Below are 12287 nucleotides of genomic sequence, written 5' to 3'. Positions count from 1 at the left end.
TGCTTTATATAAGCATTCATATTATAAAGAAAAAAAAATCATATTGTGTTTTTAACTGTAGTGTCAAATGTTAGCCAGCCCATTTAGTATACATACATAAAAGTAGATTTTTGCCTTTACTTCACGAAATGGACCGTATTGACAAATAATATTCCACACAACATAGTTTGAGCTCATTTCCATTTTCTTGTGACGATTACCAGCTTTAACCTATGAAATAAACCACGATAGAATCACATTGCGAGAACAATAATATGCCAAAAGTGCAAATGCAAGCAGAAACAAATTTGGCCAGATGTTTTTGGCCTATTACTTCCCAAATTGCCGCTTCTGTTGCCATTTTGACGCCGCAGGCTGCTAATTGCTTCACACTAGTAAAATATTCCTTGATTAGACCACTGCTGGTTTGCAATTTGTTCTGATATAATGACACGTTCATTTCTTTGGTTCCTTTGACTTGTATTATTCCAGTATGTGAGAGGCCGTGATCAAATCTGTGTTCCACAACCTCAAGTTGACACGCACCCACTCAGTAAGCGGCCGGCTTTCGTCCAAATAGAGATGTAGAAGATTCCGCGGCCTAAGGAACAAAAGAAGAGGCCAACTCGGAGCGAGATTAAGAGAATCTTGTGAGATTAGAGCCGTCTATCCTGGGATCTTTTAGCACACAAGCGAGGCCTCCACGTGGGATCAACCACAAAGTTGTAATAGAGGCTAGAGAACTTTTCCACACATCAGCTGTGTGTTTGCGAGGGGGGTTTAGTAATGGGTGAGCGGGCGGGTAGGTGGGGCGCTCAAGAACTTTCCCTGAACTCTCCTCGGCTTTGTGTCTCCAACTTTCATCTCGGGTCACTGTCAGTAGAGGGTTTATCTTGTTAAAAGCGCAGCATAGATGAAACGGGGTCTATTGCTGCAAACTTGGGGTTATACCGGGGATAGCTTTTCTTCTTCATATATAGCTTTTAAAGTCAGCTTCCTCTTTGTGCTAAATACGTGGCATTTTCAAGCACTCTCACCTGTAGCCGACTAATTCACTTGTGCCCCCTAAACCTACGGGTAAATTAAATGAGCGAAATAAGTTGAAAATGCGCAATACAGTCGACGCTCTGGACTTCACTGGTCCAGCTGTTGTACAGCATCGAATTCAAACTAAAGGTCAGAGTAAACTATGGTCCAAAAATGGAATAATAATGCTTTTTGTTGTTTTACGAGTAACACTTACCTGTGTGTTCTTTTTGTACTTGCATGCCAATTTGCTCTGTCAAAATAACTACAAATCTCACCTGAACAGTTTGAAAACATTTGACCCCTGGAACAAAATCATTTCATTTCCATAATTGTAATGTATTGTGCAGAAGTTTTGAGGGTTTACTGTGCTTCGTTTGTCCAACTGAAACGACTTGGATGAGAAGACAAACACAAAAGCAAGTCACCTCGTAGGAGCAATCCGGCGCCATGTTCGGATCAGTCCGATAAAGACGCTGTCAGGAACCCAAAAAACCTGACAATACTGATGAAAGACGCATTTGTTCATTTGTGATGTGCCTTCACCAAATGCGCCAGTTATTAAAATGACGGGCTTTCATGGAAAAGCCTGTTTCCTCGCTCGTGGTATTTGGTTATTGTGAGGGGTCGTCTTTTATCTCAGTCGATCCAGCCCAGTTTGGCCTGATAATAAAATTGAAGCCAGCCAGGCACAATAGCAAAGCAAATGACACAGCCTGTGCTTAATCTGGCGCCTGGCAGGCCTTGTATGCAGCTCTCAGGTAGTTTTGGACGACACTGATGGCTCTCCCTGCGTTGTCGCGCTAGATGTAATGCTCGGCGGCATCTAATTTGCTCTCGCTTTTAGCCGCTCTCGCTCAACTTTTTACATGACAATAGGATGAGAAATGTGTGTCGGCGGGGCGGACAATGACGAGAGGGCTGCGAGGGGAGAAATGATTTCTGCAGACATAATGCAGGCGCCAGATGCCTGTGTGTTCATTGTGCTGGTGACGCTTTGCCGCGGGTTGCGAAACCTCGTGCAACATAATGCAAAGCGGCTCACTCGACTGAAAGAATTCATGTGGGATAAATTGTCTTTTTAGCCTCTAAATATGCCTTTACTAACAATAGCTGCCGTTATAGTTCGATAGACAGATCCTCTCCTTCTTTGTACGCAACGTGCCAACGAATTGGGCACGTCATAATCACGAGCTCGCCAGCGTCCATAGGCGGGAGCAGCGAGTACTGGCGCAAGATGATGGCCATCTTATTGTCAGCCTGGGGTTTCACGTGACTCCCTCCATGAGTGTGTGCTGAGATATTTCAATTAGGCAATTTGGTTCCAGTACTTGAAATGTTGGGCCAACCCAGTTTGGAAAATGAACTCCTTGAACATCGAGAAAGAAAGAGTGGACGCTGTTACAGTTGCAAAGCCGCCCAACTCTCTCAATTTTCATTTCCTGTGGGCGTCGTGGCCCAATGCTTCATGGACACTCACTAATAGTATTAGTTTGTGCAAAAATATGAAATGAACCAAATTTGGACATTTTCAGTTCTCTGCCAGAAAGTGACATGATATGGAAAGGTTGCTTTAGTCCTTCCCTACAAACCAGTTTCACACGATTTGCATATAGGTTTGTCGACTATATTGTTTCTCCCTCGAGTAGCCACGAACACGCCACTATTTTACTTTTCTTTTTTCTTTTTTGCTAAACGTACAGAACAGTTGATACATCATTGAAAAAAAAAACCAAAACAACAACACCATAGAATGCAACATTTAATCTCATCACTAAAATTTGATGGTCCACAGTGCAGCAGGCAATGTTTTTTATATTCAGTTCGACCTTTATTATTACTGTGCATATGCACATTTCTGATGTGATATGCAGCCCTGGCATTTTTTTTTTTTTTTTAAACATAAAGTCGAGGGCAGCAGTAAGTCAGTCTGTCGAGGTTTAGCTCAGGGACCCAAAAGAAGACTTAAAATATGGAAATTGGGACAGGTTGTCGTAGGAGTGACCGAGCACGCCCTTGAGCAAGACACGATTAAATTAATAAATGGATGCAAACAGGACTATTAAAACTTCAACAGCAAACCTTTGCTAATGTATGACAATGAATACAATTAATTGAGCAGTCAGTGTTAGCTCAATTTAGTTTGTTTACTGTAACCAACCACAGGGCACCTTTAATTGGCGCTTCATTACCTCTCGCTATTTAATTGGGTGTCGTTTCTGTGTCAGCGGTTCAACAATGGCACTCACGTCACACCGTAATTATAAGCCTTTATTTATTTAGCAGCCCCAGTGGGGTTTGTGATGTTTAGTTAAAGGAAGATAAGGAGTTGCTAAGGAATGGCATAGTCATAAAGGGTCTCCCGTGTCATATGTCTGAGCAGTATGAATCTGTCCTCTATTTGTCTTATGCACGTGTAATTCAAGCCTGCATGGGGAGGAATGGTTCACAGGCAGAGCGCATGGGGAACGTGTCAAATAATCCGTCTTGGTGCTAATTAGAGACATTTCACTTTTATTGGGCGAGAAGGCCAAGATCCTGTGTATCACCTCCGCTATGGTCAGTCTGCACTCTTGGGTATCTGTTGCTTATCAAATTCCCAATAACCGAACATAACATCCGTGAGGGCAATGACAGTGATGGATAGAAACAGTCGAATAAGATCCTATACGAGAGCTGGATCCATTTTAATTTATTTCCGTGTCCATTATAGTTGTTGTCGTTTGAAGTGGTGTCGAACTCCAATACCCACTTTACCGAATGAAATAAAAGTAATTATTATGGTTTGGAGGAAGCTTCTACCAGCAGTGCATGATTTGCAGGCACTATCAATAAAAACTCCCATTGTTGTGTATAACAATTACCTGAAATTAAACTACGGCTTTATGGCGCGTCTGTAATGAAATTTCTTTTCCCAGAGAATCGATGAGCTCCCGTCCCCGGGTAGGCTTTGTAATTACGAAAGCCTCATTAGATTATAGCACCATGCAACATATGGTAAAAGAGGAAATTCTTTTGATTTTCTTTTTCTAATGACTGTGCAGGGGATTTAAAAAAAAAAGGAGATAATTGCTTGCCTTTGCTTAATTTAGGTATCTTTAATGAAATGTTTCCTGTAATTCGGAGCACTTTCTTCAGCCGCTTGCATGGAATGGTCCAACGAACAACAAAAGGATCTAAATCCAACCTCGTTGATTAATTCATTCAGAGGTGCGTCCCAACGCTTTCATACATACTGTACAATCAATTAGCATGAAGAAAATGCTTGCGGACTTGCGAGTTAAAATCCAAAAGGCCCACAGACGTTATAGTTTCCCATCCAACTTAACATAAAATAAAGAGAATTTAATGTGTCCGCTTAGCATAACGCTAACCCTAACAATGCAAAATGTATATTATCAGTGTCACTTCTAAATATTGACAATAATACGGCCTAATATCCAGTACACTACTTCAAGTTAGGAATATTCACCCCAAAAATATATCAATACATTTCCAAGCACATCCGCTTTCTGTGACTCCACCAGTCTCTGTGCATCTCTGCTGCGACCTGCAGAGCTCAGTGGCCACTCAGAGAACACCCTGTTTGACGGCAAAATGGCAACATCATGCCGAAGAGGACTTTTTAAACGCAAATTATCGTTGAAACAGAAAATGTGTCGGTTGATTCCCGGATCAGACACCTGTCGTCAATTTTCCCTTCAATATTGAATGCGAATTTAAAAGTGTTGCGAAGTTCAAATGAAGTTCACTTGTAAAGCTTGTAGTTCATCCTGAAATTTCACCCCAAAGCTGAATATCCCTAACTTAATGTGAGTAGCGTAGTAGATAAGGCGGCCAAATTTCAACCACAAGAATAAAAAGTTTCGAACAATCTTTGTCATGAAAGAATGTGTGAAAGCAATAAAAGTCAATCTGTCCATGAGGGATGAAGGATTATGGCAGTGTTCTAAACCATCAAGTACTACTAATAACACCAATTTGTGTGCTTTTTGAACTGGCAGAGGTCGCTGTTAATTTAGCGTTTGATTGAAACGAGGAATGGCGAAAGCCCCGAAACATGCGATGCGGCTCCAGGCAAAACAGCCTGCTGCGACCAAACTAGAAAGCCATTTGTTTTCCAAATGAAGCCTTTTCACCGCTTCATCAGCGAGTCATTTCAGAGTGCTTTGCAGGAGGATCAATGTGCCCTCTGGGGACAAACACAAAAATAAAGTCATTTTTCAAAGGATTGATTCATTTTTAAAGAAAATATTGGGCTCACAGGAGGTCAATGTGACACTGGCAGGATGGCGCTCCGCTGATGGAAGGCAGACAATTTCCTCTGGAGAAACTCGGATACAGCGGGGATGATAGTGTGTGCATTTCAAATCAAGTCACCCCAATTTTTTATTTTTTTTTATTTTTTGGGGGGGGGTGGAAGAGCTGCAAACCTCCAGATTTGATATTACGGGTGTCCCCACTGAGGTGACAAGCTGGTAAAGCTTTGGGTGTTTGCCGTGACAGCCATCCAGCTGATTGAACTCAAACGCATCATCCCCAGGATTCTTCTGCAGCTGTCAAAGTGTGAAAGTTGTGCATGTGACTTTCAGTTTCACAAGAGGACGTGTGTGGACTATTTTTAAATTGAACATTTACGCAGCGTTTGGCAAACGCAGCAGGAAACGTTGCTCAGTGCAACAGAAATAACAGTAAACTTTAAAGTGTCAGTAAAGTGAAAATAAATGCCATTGAAATTTATGTAGGTGTATTTAAACTACAGTTGTCCATGGTTATAATTATAGTTATATTTGAACAATCACCACAAAAGGTAGAATTTGTCAAAATTATTTTAGTTTTTTTTTCATATTCACGTTCCGCTGCTTGACTCAATTGACTTGTTAATGACCTTGAAGCGACACCTCGTGGGGGGAATCTTGATAAGTTTACCTGAGGGTTTGGCTCTATAATTCTGGACTCTTTTTTTTTATGGAACATGAATGCCATCGCTTATCTGGGTTGTCATATGAAGCACTACTGTCTAGATTGTGCACGTTTGTCATTAGGTCAACATGGTATGCTGTACACATACGTTGCGACAATTTTTTTTTTCTTATTTCCATTTCATCATGTTTTGTTATCATTATCGTTATTATTTGAGGAAAGAACAAATATGTGGCTCATTCCAAAATAATAATTTTTTTGGGGGGGGGGGGGACATCCAAGCAAATTGATTCATTTCTTCAAAATTAAGTAATCAAAATGTAATCAAATGTACATAGTTTTATGACTTGAGAAGGTAATTGAAATAGTGGCACTACTATTACATTTTGAACAGGGTAAGTAATAATTAGAACCAATTATATTTCCAAAGTAATCTTACCAACACTGCATATAACTTGTTTCTTAATTTTGAATCAATGCATCAACTTGCTTCAATGTTTCCTCTAAAAAGTGTATTAAAACCATTCCACAGATCATAATTTTGGAATTAACCACATATTAGATCTTTGTATAAAATTATTTTTATAGTCAATTCCTCAACATTTTAGCGTTAAAGATGCTGGCAATATTCTCACAGGTCTTGCCGACTAATGGAGACTAAACATTTGCATACTAACCTGTTTACTGCAGGGCTGTTTTTAAATTATTTGGGTTATTTGGATTTGGGGGGTAAAACTGAACTTTGAAATAAGTGACTGAAAAGATTTTTCAATCAACAGTAACCATCCATAACACTTGTATCTGGTCCAGTATATATTCCACTGATGCACTTCTAAGAAATGTAATGCCAATGCTGAAAAACACAAGTCATCAATGACACAACCACAGTTTATTACTGATGTCATCACTTTACTCAGACAAGGAACATGTCATATCATATTTGGGTTGAAAACAGTCATGTAATTGTTCTTAGCCATTTTATTAAAATGTTTATTTTTTTTTTTGTCTCGATATTTAAGGGGCAAACAAAAATATCAGAAGCTGCCAGAAAATTGATTTTCCAAAGACAAATACTGCAAAAGTACTTCCTGCGAGCTGCTGCTGGCTGGTTATAACGATAGGAGATCCAGCGATCACTGCAGTGACGGTGCATTTTTATGCACATCCCTCTGCTAAGTTTTAAATGTATGGAAACAGGTCGCATAATGACATCAAACATTTCAGGCAGAGGCGCGTCAGCGTGGTCGTGTACGTCTTTGAAAATCCCCCTGAATATCTGCTACTCAGCTACATTACGTCTTTTTCCATCACGTTCACCCTTTGAAGCTACTTTGTTTGTCAGCGACGATGCTTGCTGTCGTCCCGCCGAACAAACAAAACCTGTAAAGCACGTATGACTCTAGAATTGAACATTTTGGCAAAGTTCACCATTGTAATCCACTACTAGCAGTACGGTATAAGAGAGCGAATCCCGTTGTCCGGTAAGGCTTCTTTCAAATGAGTCCTCTTATTTAAATCTACTCCTCTAATTGGATGTCCAATGTAGTTCATGAGGGATTCATAGTTTTCCAAGGATTCACTGCAGTCTATTTACAGAAAAGTTCTTTGCATCAGGCTCTTCTCCTTTGATTCACCTGTGAGACATTAAAAGACATTAAAATTGAACAATGCTGTCATTTGGCAAGTTAAAATAACATTTCTACCAAAAGGCATATTTGTTTAAAAAAAAAAAATAGTCCTATTTTTTCGAGAATAGAGACATCTTGTCCAGAGTAAAATACATATTGTGAGAATATATTTTGGCTATATGACTTTCATTCCTCGTTAACTTTAGCGTTGATATCGACTTTATCCTAGAAAAATATGACATAATTCTCGTAAGATTTCGACTTTTCATTCCGACTCAGTACATCTTTATTCTTGTAAAGATTTTTTTTTTCTTGAAACAATATGACAGTTTATCAGAATAAAGTCATTCCAACTTTTTTCCTCGCCCCAAAAATTCATTTTGTTCATTGTAATATGATGGCTTTTTGTTTAAAAAAAATTGGTGTTAGAAAAAAAAAAAAAAAGTGCCGTTGCACTTATATAATGTGTTCTATATTAACTATAACCTCATATAATATTTTTTTTCAAGAGAGAATAAGAAAGTAGACCTTGTTTCTCTCTCTTTATTGTATTATCACAAGCAAGATGTGTTTGGTTGAGGGGGGGTGGGGTGCCAGTTGCATGAGGCAGAAGATAACGGTCTGTTCACGCGTGTATAGAAATAGGGTTCGACACTTCTTAGCAGCAGCCGTCCTGGTTGTGTTTGAATGATTTAGGGTTAAACACGGTAGTCAAAAACCCTGGACCCAAAAAGACTGAGGAACTCTGTATGAGTAGCCATAAAGAACATGAGGAGCAATGCGCAGTTAAGATTCAACTTTTATGAAAAGAACATCCAAGAAGTAGTCATGAGACCTCAGCCCACATTACTGACAAAATGTTGGCAAAGTAGTAAAAAAAAAAACAAAAAAAACATTATTTAACTCTTGAGGCAATTTCATATTCTTCCAGTTTACTTTTGATGTGCACTAAATGGAGAAGAGTCAGCATCGTCTGAGTAGAAGGTGAAACAAACAGCTACCTGATCGGAATTCTCCTTTGCCCTTTGTGTTTTGGGTTTTAATTCGGAGCCATCCAAAGAGGAAAAGCAGCATCAGCAGGGGTGAACTCAATGACCCCTGTTCACGAGGTGGGAATGTTTTCTGCATTTCAGATAAAGATGCTGCTCAGTTAGACGCTTGCGCTCCAGACTGGAGGCTGTGTGGATTAAATTGCCTGTCATGCCTTCGGAGTCTGCTGACTGGCAGCTCCTTTGCTCTCGCTCAAAAAGAACATTCCGGGAGAGAGGAGGGAGGCGTAACAACCTTTTGTGACGACGAAATCCATCGATTCAAAGCTTCTGTCAGCTGCCACGAAGAATTGACGGACTCTAAGAAGCCATCGTCGAACTTGTTGTTGAGGCCGAACTTTGCATTTGGACATTTTTTTCTTGACTACCTCGTTCAGAATAAGTTGCAGTTCCCTTTGGAAAGTATAAATTAATGCATTTTTTTTTTCATTTGAATAAATTATTCCATGCTGATTTTTCAATGATGAATTTAATTAGAATCATTTAACAAAATTATTGCAAAAAATAAAAACAATAATATCCTGTACATGTAAAATAGTTTAACAAATATTTTTTATTTTATTATTTTCTATAAAAATACCAATTATTTAATGAGATGAAGGAATAAATAAATGTAATTAGCTAGTTTTGGGGGGGGGGGGGGTGGCTAAATTAATGTGACATATCACATGACTGATAATAAAGTGAATGGCCTGGAATGAAAGAACGTACAGTACTTTACCAACCCCTGATGGAAACATTGTGCTCAGATAGTCTCGAATTACAGTCCACTTGCATCAGGGCCCAAGTGGGGCAGTGTCCAACCAGATTCATGGCTAGATGGGAACAATACCTGGACTGTATGTTTAGGATTGTTCAGCCTTGGTCTTGGTTTGTGGGCTACACCGTGATTCTGAGTTTCTTATTGAGTGTACCTAGGCTATAAAATTAGATAGTTGCAGCATCGAGCTGGCCACTGAGCATTAACTGTTGTTTTTAAGTCATTTACAGTACATCTTCAACTGCGCCGCTAATTTGAGCGTAATTTGCAGCTCACGAAGACAAAGAGCTGACATGCTGCTGTTCAATAGTGGATGTGCGCTGGGTGTCTTCAGGAAGGTGGAAAATGATTATAACAGCGGTGTGTTTCATTGTTTGAAAGGAAATACGAAAAATACAGAGAGGAAAAACAATTCACAAGGTGTTGCATTGGCTTAATTGGTGTTCGACAAGTGCTAATTTAACACGTAAAGGAATATTTTCCACTCTGGGTCTGAAGGGTGGCTGGCTGCAAGATTTAACACACCAGGTGTGTAGCATGTGTTTGCATCATTGGCCCACCAATATGAGTTGAGTTGTGTACAACGCCAACTGGGTTTATGATAATAAGGCTGTTTTAAAGCTGCAGGCAGGATTATTAGGCCATAATACACCTGGAATATCAGCACGAAACGGAAAGCTGAGAAACTGCAACCTCAACTCTTGCCATATTGTGCCTGAAAACACTTACTGGATAACGTCAGCGATTCAAAAATGCATAAGTGCAACTTCCTCGTGTTGGAATTAAAGTGTGTGACGAGGAGAAAAGTTAGTAACCGTTTAAAATATAATATATATCATGTATAATATAGAATATATACTATATATGATGTGATGAAAGTTAAATTGAATTCGATTAATCGATGACGTCATTATTTTTTGTGACACGGACAGACAGGCATGGAAACAATTAAAAACAAATAATTAAAAATACAATTCAACATTACGCTAATAGTAGTTATGTATTTAGTGAGCGACCTGCACATGTTTCTCTTCAACAAACCGGCCGGTCTCATCTTGTGTTCCATCGAGAGGACTTTCGACTTGCCCGTCTGCTGCCGTTGCCGGACTGTAACATTTTGTGGAGCGGCCAAACTGACTCGTCTTAAAAGGGATGATCAAACATAACATTTTGGCGACAGAGATTTAAGACAGTCCAGAGTTAACGCCTGTATGAATTTTTAAAGAATAGTAGCGATCGGAATTGGCTAACCCCTATTCTCATCCACCAACATCTTCTTTTCTTACTCTCAGACCTGTGCAGATGCAGGGAGACTTTGTCGACTTGTTGGCCGGACATTTGGCGGTTCCACAAAATGTTATAGTCCGGCAAAGGTTGCAGACGGGCAAGTCGAAAGTGCGCTGTGTAGAAGACAAGACGCCAAAAACACGCGATGAGCAAATAGTCGACTTTGACTGTTAAAGGTCGATGCAGAGTAGTGAAGTCATCAACGAGTCGACTAATCAATTCAACCCTAGCCTGCGTATAATTTTAAATGAATGATGCAGGGCAACTCCACTTGGTAAAGCCGATAGCAGGATGTCTTTCACACTTCTCACTTGCCCTGTTAACACTTCTTTTTATAAGACTGTGATGCGTCACTATCAATATGAAAGGGATGTCAATGAGCCCATGTAACAACAAAATATCTCACCTTGAGTTCCTGGTGAAGTATGTGATGTTACCAAAGTTGTTCTCTATCGGCGGAAATCTTCCCCATCATCCATGTTGAAAAAAGCAAAACAAATGTGTTCAGACTTGGTCATCAGCACAATCTAATTCCAAACCTTGTTTCTGCCTTCGCTGTGACAAAAAAAAAAAAGTGTATATATATATATATATATATATATATATATAATTTTGAGGTCCCGACAAATCCCTGAATCAATAATCCCAGGCTCCAGGCTGCCAGATCCCGGCAGGTGTGGTGTGGACAGTTTAAATAATTAAGTACATGGAGAGAGGCAGAAGTGAAGTGTATGGGTCATCATAACACACTGAAGGATACGGGCATCGTGTTACAACGTTAAAAGCAGGTAATTGGAGCGAGTAATTGGCCAGTTTGGGTGATCAAAGTCTCTTTAAAGTGCTAAGGAGACATGGCAGCCCATTGATTAGAAGCCCCCGGAGGCCCGACTGCAAACATTAGCTCGTTTTAGACCCAGCGTGGCCCGGATAAACGCGAGAGAAGCTTGTTGACTTTGAACAAGCGCAGAGGGTCACATTCAACAAGTTAATTCCCAGTAAAACAGAGGAGTTTGCCTCCCAAAATCTTACCTTTGTGGTTTTGATCTTGTTCCCTGTCGCGCAGCTCCAGCCCTTCAGATCGGGCAGGACTTTGCATTCCTCGCCATCAAGGCACGGGTGCATCTGACACCACCACTTCTGCTCCACTATGGATGCTGGAAGACACACAGAGTTGACTTACTTTAACGGCTTGAGGCTTGTTTTCTCACCTCTTGTGGAAATTCAGTAGTTCATAGTCGGAGGATTTAAAAAGCCCAGATCCGTTCATCAGTTTTCTATAGTGCTTCTCCTCGTGAGGGTTATGGGTGAGTTTGAGCCTATTCCCAGCTGACTTTGGGCGAGGGGCGGCAGCCACCCTGGACTGGTCGTCAGCCAATCGCAGGGCACGTGAAGACAAAACATCTATTTGACAAGGACGCTCTTGTAAAAGAGGTTTTCAATCTCAATGGGGGTTTCCTGGCAAAATGAAGTTGAAATGAAGAAAAAAACATTCACACTCACATTTACACCAGTGGGAAATCAAGATTCTTCTATGAAAGCCAACATGCATGTGTTTGGAATGTGAGAGAAAGCGTTATTTAGTTTAAAATTCTGTGTTATTGCTTTCTTACCTCCAAACACCTCACAGAGAAGTTT

At 40.2% G+C, this 12287-nt stretch overlaps 1 protein-coding gene across 2 annotated transcripts in view; it reads right to left on the bottom strand.

The window, feature by feature from the left end:
• Window positions 1–6867: 6867 nt before the first annotated feature.
• The window catches only part of LOC133397222 (chemokine-like protein TAFA-2), a 37593-nt gene continuing 32173 nt past the window's right edge, over window positions 6868–12287 (bottom strand). For both annotated transcript variants that reach the window (XM_061667847.1, XM_061667848.1), the window contains exons 4-6: window positions 11682–11806; window positions 11059–11115; window positions 6868–7562 (exon numbers count right to left, since the gene is read on the bottom strand). In XM_061667847.1, coding sequence (XP_061523831.1) covers window positions 11086–11115; window positions 11682–11806 — 155 coding nt within the window. In that variant the 3' untranslated portion in view covers window positions 6868–7562; window positions 11059–11085. The remainder of the gene's footprint in view (window positions 7563–11058; window positions 11116–11681; window positions 11807–12287) is intronic.

The sequence above is a fragment of the Phycodurus eques genome, chromosome 22 (genome assembly GCF_024500275.1).
Source record: "Phycodurus eques isolate BA_2022a chromosome 22, UOR_Pequ_1.1, whole genome shotgun sequence".
Classification (NCBI taxonomy): domain Eukaryota; kingdom Metazoa; phylum Chordata; class Actinopteri; order Syngnathiformes; family Syngnathidae; genus Phycodurus; species Phycodurus eques.
The sequence above is the reverse complement of the archived record's forward strand: the minus strand, read 5'-3'. Positions and strand labels throughout refer to the sequence as shown.